The sequence below is a fragment of the Zingiber officinale genome, chromosome 1A (assembly GCF_018446385.1).
Source record: "Zingiber officinale cultivar Zhangliang chromosome 1A, Zo_v1.1, whole genome shotgun sequence".
NCBI lineage: Eukaryota > Viridiplantae > Streptophyta > Magnoliopsida > Zingiberales > Zingiberaceae > Zingiber > Zingiber officinale.
In genome coordinates this window covers 138,936,139-138,951,748 of record NC_055987.1, presented here as the reverse complement: position 1 = coordinate 138,951,748, position 15,610 = coordinate 138,936,139, and the positions used below count along the sequence as shown (strand labels likewise).

General features: G+C 34.7%; 1 protein-coding gene across 2 annotated transcripts; it reads right to left on the bottom strand.

Annotated features, from left to right (window-relative positions):
• Nucleotides 1-2,796: 2,796 nt before the first annotated feature.
• On the bottom strand, nt 2,797-15,187 carry LOC122035256 (uridine kinase-like protein 4). Of its 2 annotated transcripts, none has more exons than XM_042594680.1 (15): nt 14,885-15,187; nt 13,473-13,641; nt 12,511-12,602; nt 11,437-11,506; nt 9,394-9,509; nt 8,894-8,990; nt 8,696-8,775; nt 7,920-8,114; nt 7,716-7,799; nt 7,578-7,638; nt 6,540-6,600; nt 4,250-4,343; nt 4,105-4,177; nt 3,473-3,555; nt 2,797-3,336 (listed from the first exon to the last, which is right to left on the bottom strand). In XM_042594680.1, the coding sequence occupies exons 2-15, from the start codon at nt 13,624-13,626 to the stop codon at nt 3,187-3,189; spliced, it is 1,410 nt and encodes a 469-aa protein (XP_042450614.1). In that variant the 5' UTR covers nt 13,627-13,641; nt 14,885-15,187; the 3' UTR covers nt 2,797-3,186. The 2 variants fall into 2 exon arrangements, with proteins under 2 accessions (XP_042450614.1, XP_042450607.1); XM_042594673.1 differs by having other exon boundaries at nt 14,792-15,184.
• Between the last annotated feature and the right edge of the window lie 423 nt (nt 15,188-15,610).

The following is a 15,610-nucleotide window of genomic DNA, read 5'->3' as shown; positions in this document are numbered from 1 at the left end:
ACCCCCTTTATATAGCGCCCGAGCGGGCGACGTACATACTCCTCGAGGCAATCAGCATGTTCTCAAATTTATCCTACGAAAGGACTTGTCAGGAAAATACTTCTGACATCATATCTTAACAGGGCATGTATATCCCTAACAGGACAGTAGAAGCTTTCGTCGTATGATCCGTCTGTTGACCATACTTTATGTCAACAACACTATCTCCCAGAAGGATATTAAGAGATATGTCAATGATCCCTCTACTCAGCCGAGTGAGATAGTCGCTCGGCTGGGACTCCTCCACCCGGTCGGCCTCGACTGTTCTTCCTTATGATAACTGGGTATAGTAGCTTGTCTCCTTCCGCTCGTACAAGCACTTTGATGACCTTAGCATTCTGCCGATCCGCACTGAGCGTCTGGTAATTTTACCCTATTGTTCTGAGCTGGATGGGGGTCAACTCGGACAAGCCTCTTGCCGATTAGACATTGCCTGCACCGATCGACCATTGTAGTCGATCTCCACTCAGCTATCATGGGTGAGCCCTTTGACATCATGACGTTGACCACCTTGACTTTGACCTCCACGTCGCCTGCTATCTCCGTCCTTTAACCCGCACTTAGTGGGCCCTCCTTTATCACCGCATCATAGGTAAATTATGGATAATTACTTATCATTAGCACATAAAAAAAGATATATTCAAACATATCAAATTTTAACTTTAAAATCTCATATGACAATATCTCATATTTTAATCACCACATCACTTTGAGAGGATAATTATTTCGTTAAAAGTGTCTCATGCATATTAGAAGAGAGGTAACTTAGCAAGGAGAGACAAATTAGGAAAGAAACAATATGTTGATAATTTAAACATCAAATTATTTTTTTATTTTATATATATATATATATATATATTTAGCCTGTTTGAATCACATTTTTTAATATAAAATATTATTTAATATTAATGATTTAGATTTATTTTTAAAATTATTTTAAAATAATAATAAATTCAAAATTAAATAATTTTATAAAAAATAATTTTTAATTAAAATTAATACAGTTTTTAATAATGTTTAAATATTAAATAATTTATATTTTATTAATTTAAAAAAATTATTATTAAAACTTGAATATATAACTTTGTTGGTAATTTTACTTCAAAAAATAGAAAATCTTTTTTTTTAAATAAATAATATTTATTTAAAAATAAATAAATAGTTTTTTTTTTAAACAAAATAAGAGTTTAGACGGCCTGGTGAAGACGAAAAGTCAAACTGCGGTAAAATTTCAGACCCCAACAGCAAAAACAGAGTCACTTACATAATTTACTATTTAAATGATAGAGTTTATTAAAATAGACCCATTCATAAAATGAATGATTCTCTATCCGCAGATATGTGCTCAGATCTTCTGACAAAAAGTCAAACTACGGTGCGTTGGCTGGCAAACTAAAATCTCACACACGAGTAAATTTAGACTCCTCAAGTCTCCAATTTGTCTCAGAATGAGCCTGTAATCTAAAATATGTGGTGAAGGCTTAGTTCTTGCCGATTTGCAGTCATTAATCCCAGAATCAGTGAAATGAAATAAACTTCGGTCGCATTGGAACAATAGCTTGTACTCGTGTGACTAGGAATATTTGTTACTAGAAGTGAAAATTAATTCCTATCACTGTTCCGAGATTTAGATTGTTGAATAATCTAAACATAACATTATAAAACTACTCTATATTAATTTTAATGTGATCAACTAATTTAAATTAAATCATGTTGTGTTTAATTCTTATGTCTAAATGTATAAAAACTTAGAAAAAAAAATCGAACAAAAAACACAGCTAACAAGAAAAATAGCACGGGAATAGAGTAGACAAGCTCGGTGTATCCGAAGGACGAGGTACTGCAGAAGAGTACATTGATGGATAAAAAGAAAATGCATGACACATCCGAGGTACGACAAATCGAGGAGGAAATCTGCTTGAGGAGAAAGTCAAAATTAAATTCGGATGAGTTCAACTCTAAACGACATAATGATCACCCAAGCGAGCGTAAGGAAGAGATAACCTTTTAAAGATTAACTAGATGGACTTAGAGGCGCCCTCTCGCATGACTGAGGACGCCCTCGTGCCTCTTGTTGGAGGTGCCTTCGACAAAGCTGAAGGCACCCTAGAGCGAATAGTAGTCATTGGCTACCGTTGAGAAGAGGATAAACTTTCTCCTATTGAAGGCACCTCTAAGCAACAAAAACCAACGGTAACATACAGAAGGCTATAAAAAATCCCCTACAACTAGGAATTAGAATAAGAGAGCATTGTATTTCCTTACTCATATGTAAACTTTTCAAGTATAAGAAAAAACTTCTCAACCTTTCAGGAAAGAGATTATTAAGAGCTTTCACTCGTCTTAAATTAACAATCATCTAATTGTTTCTTTTATGTTGTCGATTAATTTACTTATAAATATTTAATTATTTATCCTTGCTAAAGATCGAAAAAAAAAAAAAATTAACTCTAATTTAAGACTATTCACCCCCTCCTCCCGCTAGTCGGACACACACGGACCAACACTATACAAATTATTGTGACAAAAAACGATTTGCTCACCCTCAATGCCTCCGCCAACCCACCCCTAGGCCAACACGAAGGAGGTAAATCACAGGAGCTACTAGCCCAGACAATGACTAGTGCATAGGAGAGGGCAGGAACCTGACTACTAGTCAGGATTTGACCCCCAAATTTCATTGTGACAACACCCCATACACTAACCACTAGTCCATCCCGAGGGGACAACACTATGCAGATTATGATGATACAGATGTGAATTAACATAATTGCATACGATAGACAAGGAATCAACACCAGTTAATTATATTCGAGCACGTTACAATGAACTATTACATTTCAACTCTACCGTTAATAATACTCAAATTACTATTTTACTCAAACGTCCAATCATGCTCGAGTTTTACTAAGTCTCAAATTCTAAGCATAAAAATGCCAAAAGTCACTGGTGCCGAAGGACTAAACTCCTACCATTGTTCATTCATAACAAACTATTCAAATACCTGCAGAAGATATTAGGTCTCCCTTCCAATGTTTGCAATTTCAAACATATTTTGGAACCTTGCTAGTGTTCGAACAAGAACTTTTCATGGAGGGCGAACTTACTGGGTTGGTTCCTTGTGAATTTAACTGATAACATTGCCTCCTAATCGTCATCTGTTCCAAAGTACCTATCTCCAAATTCTCCCATTCCCGGAATGACACGGAAGTCTTCGTTTAAACCAAAATCTATCTCAGATGTTACTATCTTGATTCTTGGAAATTTTTTGCAGACAACATGCACTCCTTGAGGAGCCTAGCAACATCAATGAAATTATAACGATAACGATAGATTTTCTTATCAGCATCATACCAGTCTTTTAAGGGATAAAAGGAATGTGGGCAATATGCAATAGGAATAAGTAGGATTTAGAAGAATAGCCGAGACTTACAGAAATGAGATTGAGGAATATTATGTTGCTTTCTTGTACTCCGTTCTTTAACAACAAGGAAATAGCTTGGACAGCCGAGTTCCCTGTAAAGGAAAATAATCATTTTGAAACACAGTCTTATTTATTTGTACCGGAGAAATGAAGAATAAATCATTCTCACAGAATGTGAAAAGTTAGCAAAGATGCCCTAAGATTAGTGTCAATGTATATTTGGAGCTATTCCAGCCTAGACAACAGTGAGCAGCATAAAAGGTGTTGGATATTCCAAATCCCTCTTGTTTTATACCACAAAGGCACATGGATAGTTATTATCCACCTAAATCAATCCAGCTTACACTGATCAGTCTATAAATTGTTTGATATGGCATGTCCCTCTTGTTTCACTTGTTTTATACCGAGAGGACATATAGGGTAGATATTTTATCAGTGCTGACCTATTCCAGCCAACACTTGTCAGTATAATTTGTGAACCAAAAACAGACCAAACAAACCATGGACTTGAAAATTACAAATGAAAAATTGGTCAACTCAACTAAGCTAATAGGGATTTGTGTAACTGAAAATTAGAAATAATATTAATTTATATATGCAATATATCATATCTATATCATATCTACATCACATAAACCAACCTGTGCCTAGTATGGGATCAAGAAGAAGCACATTCCTATCTGCAACATCTTTTGGGAGATTGTGATAAATTAACTAAAAAAAGGCACATAGTTAAAACATCAGTCAGAAAATAACCACTAGAGGATAGAGAAGTTCTGTGCAAACCTGCTGACCATTATCACCTTCCCTGGGAATAAGGATTTTTCCGATCTTGATCCCTTTACAACAAGCCCGCAGTGCATTCTCCATGCTTTCACCACTGAAAATGATTATCAATCAGCATTTTTACCATCTATGTAGCAACAAAGAAACAAGCAATTCAAACACTAGTGGGGATTGGTTGGGTTTGAAGGCAATCATTTTGACCAAGGTTTAAAATTCTCATTCTCAGTTAAAGTTTGGATACCACTACAGAACAAGCCAATTGCAATGTCATACTGGCATGTTGAGACATGGTGCCGATGGCACCACTCACATGTCACTGGAACAAAGAGGAGAGATTATCTCATCGATCAGAATAGAAACCACGTTCAGGAATAATGATAGGGACAAGAAAATTAAGGCTTCATTGGTTCATGCCTCGCAGGTTCACAGGTTGACTAGCAACAATGAGCAGCAGCATGGTTGAGGATCTGAGGTAAGACTCACCCATGTCGATTCTATTTTGGTTTCACTCTACATGTAGCACAATGTGTTTTGGCCGTGCCATACTAAAAGGAACAGTAGTTAAATCCTGGACATCCACACATAACTAAAACAACAAAGAAGCAGAACTCTTATATATTGTTTGGTTCGGGTAAATTTCAATTTTTCATATTTTTCAAAAATAGGCTTTAAAAATAAAAAATTAGAAATAATATCTATAATTAACTTTTTGAGACTTGAATTTATTATTAATGATCAATATTTTTTTCAATATTCAAATTTTATTTGGTGAAAAATGAAAAGTAAAAATGGACAATTTTCAAGAACCAAACACATGTTGTATAACAGCATGCTAACTAAAATTTAAACATAAAATACAACCATTTAGAACAATTAGCATGTTATTGTCTGTAGCAACAAATTATGTAAGCTTTGAAGAGGAAAGACAACTGTTGAGGACTATATGTATGTTATTGTCAAAAGCAATAAAAGAAAATGTTGAAAAGCAGTATGTTGAACTATGATTTTGATTCTAGTAAAATGATCCTAGCATGTGGATGGACATGTGTCCAAGATCACATGAAAAAAAAAGGACAACAAAAACACCAAAAATAAATTTTTAGAACAACAAAAGGTCATGATTATGTTTGCCAGACAGACAAATTCACAAAAATATAAAATATTATTTTCAATCTATGCACTAAAAAAACTAAAAAGCCTTCCTACGCTTTTGATTGGAAATTGTACCAAAATACTTTTGTATTTTATATTGCTAGATTCTTTTAAAAAGAACAGTCCTCTGGACTGACGTATACACCTCTTTACACATCGTGGAGCTCTATTCAATGGCAAGGCTAAATCATTATTTTCCCTCTCCCCATTTCGTATCAAAGCAACCTAATCCCACCTATTTCACTGGCTCACCACCCCTTTTCATGTGTTGCATAACCATAGTAGTGGATTCCACAACCTAACTTTGTAATGAAGACCATGCTGCTCGATGTCAGCCCCCTCAAATGTGAACTTGAGAGGGAGCTTCTGAATGTGGAGGTCCTTGGACTGAGATATCTCATGCATCTTTTCGTATTTGATACATTCATTCATTCATGTGTTCCTGTCTTATTGATATACTCCACTATTCATATGCTTCTGATTTGCAGTGTATTCAATATGCTTGATTATTTGTAAGTTTCCAGTTTACCGTGTGATTTGATGTATGTTTGATTCTATGCTTCCTTTGCAGTTCAGAAATATGATTATACATTGTGAAATAAAGCAACAATCTGCACTTGTAGCAACCTTGTCTTTCATCAGTGCATTAGCGTATAGAGATTTGATTATCATATACCAATGTGTTGATAGCCATAGTAAGCCTCTACTTGGTGCATAAAGTTACATAATAAGTTGAAAATAATTGATATCTTCACTCTGTAACTTTAGGAAAATGTTAGACTAGTTTTACACTTATGCTGATATAGCCTAAAAAGGCAGCCTGGTACACGAAGCTCCCACCACTGCGGGTCCCGGAGAAGAGCGGTCCACATTGGATTTATTATATGCAGCATTATCCTCCGTGACTCAAACCCGTTACACTTATAATGATAGACTATTTTAAATAAATTATTGATGTGATGTGCACTATACCTCCACTTAATAAGGTCTTTATGTGATAGGGGCTAAGCCATTATTCCCTCTCCTATCTCAAATACTATCCACAACAATGATTAGATAATTAAAACATAGAAGCAACAAACTATGTTGTGAACAAAATGTTTATAGCAATTTGTTACAGGCAGAAGAGAAATTATACCTTCTCACAATGGAAATACCACATAATCTTTTACAGAATTCAACCCCTGTATAAACAGATCCTGCAGAAACAGCATTATGAGCCAATTGTTCCACACAGGCACACAAGATAAAAATAAAAAATAAAATAAAATTTTGAAAAAAAAAACTATTTGTAAAGACATTGATTCAATCTATCACTGAGTAACCAGTGCAAGGATTAAGGCATCTATTATTCATCAATGTTTCCATGAGAAGAAAACCAGAAATGAAATGAAAGGATTTCCTCCAGAAAAGAGTGGAAATAAAAAAGGCATATCCAAACATTCAAAAAGCTATAGATTTTACAGTTAATGCCTTTGTCAATCAACACCAGTTGATCGAAAGAGATTGAATGATGCATTATGCTTTGGCAATTAGTACAAGTATATATCAAAATCATTCATGAGTGAATCAAAGTGTCGTCACAAACATATGCTTATGCAAGATTGTGCAGTAAATTTGACCTAAAGTGATCTATAAGCACCGTATATGGTCCAAATATGGAAAGATTCCAGAAGTATTGCGGAGTAAAGTGGGAGGTGAATTAGTAACACCTTCTTCTATATTCCCACAGACCTACAATAAGAAATCACAAGTTTGTCCAATATCATTACTTTGTATTGATGCGCCTAGGAGGGTATAAAATCATTATTTTACATTTTTTTACATACACAAGGATTTGCTCATATATTTCTTAAAGAAACGCCAAAGTATTTCAGTCTAACCACAGTTATCATTGGGGCTTCAGAAGAAAATATATTGATCCAGTAATAAAGTTATCAAGATCTAGTTCACTTGAGGATACAAAACGTAATTGCAGAGAACAAGAGAATGGCTACGATTAGGAATTCAGTCGAACCATTTTGATATTAGATGCATCCAACAATAACTCTTTAAAAAAAAATCAAATAAAATAGAACAGCAATCATATAGCATTCCAAGTAATGTCTCAAGGTCATTTAGATCCTAAACTAAAAATGTTCATGCTAGGCTCCTAACACCTGAAGAAAACAGTTACCTGTTGGTGTAATCACTTGCTTTTCTTTAAATGGGAGATGGCCTAAACCATATTCAACAACCTAATGCAATGGAAGAATAGACTATTCAGAATAGATGAAGGAAAAATGAACAGATAACCGAGATATTCTTTACCTACCAAGCGAATCAGCCGATCAGAATAAAATATGAAGTCATGTGTGGTTGTTTTGGCATCACGAATGAGCGTATGCATACCTCGGATCTGCAGAGTATTTGCAGAATTGCTTTTCATGTGTATAACTATTTAGAACTTGGAAGGGTCGAATCTGACCAATTCAAGAGAAAATTGGTGGATGACATAACTAAACTTTATTTGAATTACCTGGAATGTTGACTGGATGACATCCAGGTTTGGATATATTTTACAGAGATTATGTTGACCGAGTTTTGTACGGATATGCTCCACAATTAAGTCAATTGCGACATGATTATCTCCACCACGAGGAATGATAATATCAGCGTACTTTTTTGTGGGGAGTATGAAGTCATCGAATGCAGGTTTAACAAATTTTGAGTACTGCATCAATGAACTACAAATTTAGCTGATATAAGATAGGTAAAAAACAATAACTACTATGCAGAAAAATTATCCATATACTGAATCTTACAAAAACATACTATACAGATATAGATATTTATTATTTTCAAATACAATAGTTATCATTTTTTCTTCAATATTTTGTTTTTCAATATAATAAAAACTATTTTAATTATTAAATGTATTATTATTATTTAGTATGATGTTAATATCAAATTATTTTATTTTATTATAATTATATTATATCCACTTGGCTCAAGAATATTTCTTCAAAAGGGAAACTCATTTCACCTAAGATATGTTTTTAACTCTGACAAAAACTATTTGTTCCCCAAAACTGGATGCACTTTCAGTCTTCCACTGAAACAAAGGAATACATTGAGACAGATGAAGTTTGAATAAGAATTCATACGAGGGTGTTCATGTATTAGCCAGTATCTAGACGGTAACTAGGCACTCAGTCTTAGAAAAACTCAGATATAATTCATGATTGTCATTGCAACTCATTACCATTTTCCAAAGTATCTGTGCAGTAGGACAAAGCTTTAGAAATTTCTAACCTGATCCAAAACTGTCTTGAGATCTCTTCCATTCTCAACAGTATCACGTCCTATCCTCCTTGCTAACCTTACGTCGGCATCTAAAATAGATTTTCCACATGTAAGGATGGTCAAGATGCATAGAAACACATTAAATGAACAAATATATAAGCTATTGCCACTTTAAAGATTTTAATCTATTTATAGAAAGAATTTAACCTGTATCAACAAATATCTTCATGTTCAGCATTTTTCGAACTCGTGGATCATGGAATATTAAAATTCCTTCCAAAATTATAACAACAGAAGGATTAACCTGAAAAAGATTTATTTAAGGCCGGGTTTAATGTGCTAATAAGTGTAACCTTCTTTGTAAAAAAAAATAGAAAAAAAAAGAAGCAAAGATATCGTCATATAAAAATGAAAAGGAAGAGTAGGTAAAGAAAACTAGACTGCATCAATATTATAACTACATTTAAATTACAAGATATCAGATCTTATAGCATCATAATTAAATGTATTATACTTCAGGAAATAAAACTAATGAAAGTAATTTAAAGGGCTCTTATATAGCTCAATTTTTTTAACTGCATGAAAATTCTGGCAATGATTCAAGCTTCTTGGAATTTTGAATTGCAATTACTTTACCTGCGATATATATATATATATATATATATATATAGGAATGCCATTATACATGTTCACTACATTATTTGTACCTTTCTTGCTGGCAATTTTCTTTTATGAGATTTGAAATCATAGTTTGGGACATCAACAGAAAGCCCTTGCCTTAACTTCTCCATACAGCAAAGTAGATTTTCAGTATCAAAGGCATCTGAACCAAGAAGAAATAAATTAATAGAACATAAGGAATAGTATTGAGGAGAAATAGGAAGTTCCTTAGCATGCAAAACTATACTAGCTCTCAAAGAGTATTCTTCTATGCATGGATCTTAGAGGTAAAACCTTATGAGGGAAGAAACATGCTTATCTATGAAACATTCACAATAAAAACTAATAATATGGCTCAAAATCTTCTGCCAGGCTCATGTTAAACTGTAACAGCAATTAACCTGCTGCCTGCATATTTTACAGTTAAAAAGAAAAACAAATTGCTGCACTGTTGATGTTGCAAATCTTCTTAGCCTATTGATATGTGGTTTATTTTTACAGCTAAACCAATGTGATGCTCAATAACATATTATTTTGTCAGTTCTAAAAAGTAGAAGTCATACAACTCTGAATAAGCTTAATTCTGTCATACAACTCTGAATGAGCTTAATTCTCTATCCTCAATGACATAATCTGGAAACAAATAATTGAAGCTCCAAAATGGTGCTATAAAATCTAAGAAGTGAGTCGTAATAATAGAGAACTTCAAGGATTTTATGTGATCATCATTTACTAATGTAACACTAGGTTAAAACAAATTTTGCATAAAACAATTGTATAACTATGTGTGTTATTGTCCAATTACTTTTGTCCCCTCGGGATGGACAGTTGGCTAATGTATGGAATGTTATCACCATGAGGTATGGAGGTCAATTCCTGGCTAGTAGTCAGGTTCCTGCCCTCCCCCATACACCAGTCATTGCCTGGGCTAGTAGCCAACCATGATTTACCTCCCGTCACATAACCTGGGGATGGGCTGTGAGGAGTGTCTGGGGTGAGAGTTATCACCTTAATGTCACCATGTGTGTTATTGTCCAACCAATGTTGATATCATATTAAAAGTATAATTAGATGAAATAAATCAGTTGAAATTAATCCGAAGATTCAAAGAAAATTGAATTAAAAAACTAATAACCTTGGTATTATTAAAATATAGCTAAATGATGAAAGAAGGTCAAAAGGGTTGGAATTTATTTGCGGTTGTTCTTTGGTGTAGTTGCATTATATAATGTTTTGTTTTTTTTAGTTTGGCAGAAAAAAAACACCATGAATAACTATCGTGCTGTATCCATTTCAGGTATCTATAAGCCTAAAGTCATCATATTCAAGACTAGCAACCAATATGTATCTAATACTAATATGGGCTGATACCAAATAAAGAATAATTAATAGTACCATAAGTACTTAACAAATTCATAGAAGGATAAAACAATGATTTATATCAAACATGCAAACTAGAATACTGGAATAGAACCAATGACAACAAAACAAATTTAATTGTGGTTAGCTACAGACCTATCAGGTACTAAATCTTGCCAGATATATAGTTTATTGTTGCTAAAAACATATCTAAATAGAATATGATAGCAAAAACTTGTTCAACATCAAACTCGGAGTTTATTACATCAGTTCACAGATAAAAGAACATAAGAAATTCAAAACAAGTAGAGGCCAGAAGACGTTAATTAAAGCATCAGCTTGAGGAGCTGTAATACTAAGTAATCTATTGCAGTGAATCCATGTTCAAGTAAAAAGGATGATAAAAGTGACTGACTACAAGAATGTAATGGGCATGGAACTAATGTTTACAAGACAAGAAGTTCGAAGAATTCTTCCTCCAAATTCCAAAATTCACAAACTAAAAAAAGTCTCTTTGCATTCATGAGATGAAATTTTGGTAGAAAAAAATAAAATCTATAATCATACTCATGCTACAAACCAGACCAATCAAAATATCCTCCATGAAATTCAGTCAACAAATAAACTCAACTGTTAGTTATCAATGAGCCAATTAAAAATTTGCAAAATCAGAAATGTTTGTGTAACTAACACAACCATACTTTCAAACAGTTCAAACAAGATTGTTTTACCTGGATGGTCAAAGTTATACTCGTGTACATGATTCAACTCCTCTTCTGTCAAATCAAAATAGAATGATTCCTGCCATATTGTACCCACTTACAAAATTAATTTCGGTAGCTGCCAGAGAATACATAGGTCTTACTTTGTCCTCACATAGAAACATCTAGATGACATAAAACGTGCAATCAACTCTTAAACAATCACTAGATGATTTCAAGATACATATTTGTTTTTCTACTCAAGGATACCAGGTTAACCTCATAGACATTAACCATTTGAAAGGAAATGAAGAAAAAAAATTAATAAGTCCCCCTCCCAAAACTAATAGTTGTAATTTATGGAACAAAATTTTTACTTACCTACATGATTTTCACTTTCCATGGAACAAATTCAAGATTATCTGATCTACTAAATAAATTTTTTTTCGCCAGTAACAGAAAATTATCTAAGAGATTCATCACTCGTAGTCATTAAGATCATCTCTGCTAAGAGATAAAAGCAGAAAGAGCTAGATTGATGTAGAACCAAAAGCAAAAGAGATCCTTCTACTCCTAATGAGGTAAACATTGATGGAAGAACCAAATTGAAATCGAGTATTAGTCCCACCAAAAGAAAGCCCGTTAATTTGAGGTTTGGTGGGTAGAGAAGCATCGTTGTTGCTTGATGAAGGAATCTTGATATGTGCTAGGATGGAAGACTGAGAATCTGAAGAAGGAAACATTTACAAGTTTGGCTAGTGCTAATTTTCGCACCTATGGCAAAAGCAAGAAGGCAGATGAGGATGCACAAAACAGCTCCATGGCAAAACTGTAATTCGCTGAGGAACAATCATGCCCACTAAATCAAACACACTGCCTCTCCTCTAACAAAATTTGAAGAATTATGACAGAATTAGAAGAAAGAAAAAATCTTCTTTCGTGCCAAGTTGTGGGAAGGAATAATTGCATTTGCTTAAGTAAATAACTACAGCCATATATGTGAAACCATATTATGAATACATGGTTATTAATAAGGTATCCAAAGTGGGATAGACACAAAGCTATTAAAAGAGTAGGCAAAAATCCAGTTAGAATTATGTCTACCTGATTAACAAGGACAACTCGTTGATCATGAAGTTGTTGTATGATCATATCACAAACTGCAGTCTTTCCAGAAGCCGCACCACCAGCAACACCTGTGTTTGGAAAAGCATATAACAAGTTTAGTTTTATAACTATGGCAAATCTGAAAACTGAAACTTCATATAAAAGAACCCAAAAAAACAATGTGGTATATCATTTTGTTAAATGAAAAAAAAATAACTTGGATGAATCTATCCTTAAAATATATCATTGTCAAAACTCATAAGAAAGTGGTGTGGCAAAAGGACATGTAAGAACATTGTGTCGGTGAAAGATCACAGAAAATCAGCAGAATTGAGAATGTGCGACTGTAGCTCATTGAATATTGCAATCAAAAATACAATGGTCAAATTTCCATGGCAATCAATACAATGTTAAATTATTTGTGAATGTTAGAAATTTTACTGTCAATTAAAATTCTAAATGTATTATCTCTATTGGGCTTAAACCTTAGACTAACCATAATACTTCCAATTAATCACCTCAGAGCTCTAAACTAAAACTGAGCTATTAGAAGTTTATCTTGTCCACACTGAAATAGTTACTAGTTTGGTAATCCCGGTGCAGCCTAGAAATTGTGTCCACACTGACAGAAATCTAGGAAAAAAGGATATGCAAAATGTACACTTTGAGTACGTTAAGGGAACTTGTCATGAATTGTAGAACTCAGCAGGTATGATGTCCAACCTCCACAACTAACTCATCATAGCAAACATGAAGATATCTTGCATTCACTAACCCATCCTAAACGTGCCAAGTCTTAACTCACGTAGCAAATAAAAACATTCTCACACATATAGATACATTTTTTAGGAAACGAAGGAGCATGTGAAATAAAATGATCAATATATATCACACACAACAAGGCAATCGATTTCAGAATTATTCAGAAAAAGTAACGAGTAAATTTTATATAAACTAACCTATTACAAATGGTTCTTTGTATCCATTCTCAGTTGCAGAAGCAGCATCAAACTTTTCTTCGGAAATTCTTCTTTTTGAATCATCCACGTGGAATCCAGAAAAATGCACCCCTGTTGAATTTTGTAGCAGTTCCTCCACTGACTTAGAACCCATAACAGGCTTTATAGACTATATTTCACAAAATTAAGAAAAATATATATGTCACTATAAGGTGTTGTAAAAAAGTATTGATGCAGCACCAAATCTAAATAAAAATTGAACTCACGCAGGGAATTGATATCAAAATTCATGAAGCAAGGTGGATAAATATCACATACAGAGTAGAAGGATCTCACACAAAGATAAAACAAAAAGGAATTTTATTACTTGAAAGAAGAAAAGGGCATTAGCATCTCTTTTATACACTTCACCCTAAACAAAATTGAAAATAAATTTAAAACAAGGATGGCAGTAATTCTATTCCTAAAAGGACTCAACCAAATTAGCTAATAAATCTAACAACAAAATAGGAAATAAACCAAACTAATTAACCTTCTAGAAAAACACTCCTACCGTCCTAAATAGGACAATTACCAATTTGGAATCCACCTTTGAGACATTCTCCTAAAGAATAGATCTTACCAAAATAAACTTCTAAAAATCTAAAACTTTTGAACTTCAACTCCTTGTTTGCATTAAGTACTCAAAAGACCTTAAAAATGTTCAGCCCAGAAGCAACATCAACTCTAAGATTATCTAGACAGAGACAAGCTTAAAAGACTGACGTGCATATGTGCATTGTTAATGCAAATTACAAGACTATGAGACAAACAGAATGTGTGATTATGACCCGACGAGTACATAAGCATTGGTTACTATACTAATAAAAAAAAGGAATATAAGGGAATAAAGAATACAGCAAATGGTTGAAAAAATTCTGAGATGCTCAAGACAAACAAAATCTTTATTCACGTTTAAGGGAGAAATTGCGTTACTGGATTTTTTTATGAGAGAAACTTCGCGTTGCTCCCTGGTAAAAAAAATAACTTTCCGTTGTTAATGAGGTCGAGGCCTCGTCGTCTTTGTAAACTACCTCACTCCTTTTTATTCTGGTCTAATATGCAGATTACGCAAAATATGAGATGCATCAATCAGTTCACCGGGAATATCAATCAAACGTCTATGGTACTTAAAAAGTTCCGAATGGAAACGAGGGCATCTTGATGAAACTTAGACCATGGGCCGTCTCCCAAAAAAAACAAAACCAACTTCAGTTTTTTCCTTGCATCAAACTGGTAAGAAATCAAAATAAGGGATTTATACAGAGGAAAAAACCTACAAGCAGAAGCACTCGCCGGAACTTGCTCGCGTCAAGCGTACGCGGCGAAGTTTCGATCCAATGCGAACGATTAGGGACGGCAAAGAAAGGAACCTGGTGAAGAGCCTATGCTCCCTCGCCAGCAAGCTCTAGATCCAAGCACTGGAGCTTCGATTTTTCACCATAAACTTTACCTTCAGCCAAAGATTGCAGGAGAAGAAGAGAGATTTGGCCAGCTAAGAAAGATTGAGAGAGAGATTACGACGGAAGACCTGAAAGAGAGAGCGACCTAAGAACTTTCCAACGTGCGCCCTAGCAACTTAGCAAGCCGCCATGCGAGAGCTATCGTGCTTCTCTCTTTGTACAGCGCTCTTCCAATACGATTGAAATACCGCCAGCTGTCCCGCGATGAATCATCTCACGGAGGTCATTGACGCCTTCAAGTCATCAAACGATATTTTAAGTGAGAACTTGCAAGAGTGCTTGGACTGCTACACTCCAATGTGCACAGGAAGCCTGGTTGAGAGTCGACCGGGACGACGGACGCAGAAAGCGGTATGGGCCGGGCCGGCTCCTCGCCTGCGCTTAACTTTTTGAGACCGTTCGTAAACGCCGTTCGGGTGTGTGGAAAGGAAGTAACGCACGGCGCGCGGGCGAGATGCAACCGTCGGAGGCGGCGGTGAGGTGGAAAGCAGATCGGTGGGTCCCGAGGATATCGAGGAGCTGAGTCACGAAAGCGTGGCTGAGGACATTGAGGATAACCATCTGCCGCTCAAACTGTGCTCTGTGTTCTTGAGCGAATTAAGGGGACATTTGCTTATTTCCGAGGAATATAAATTG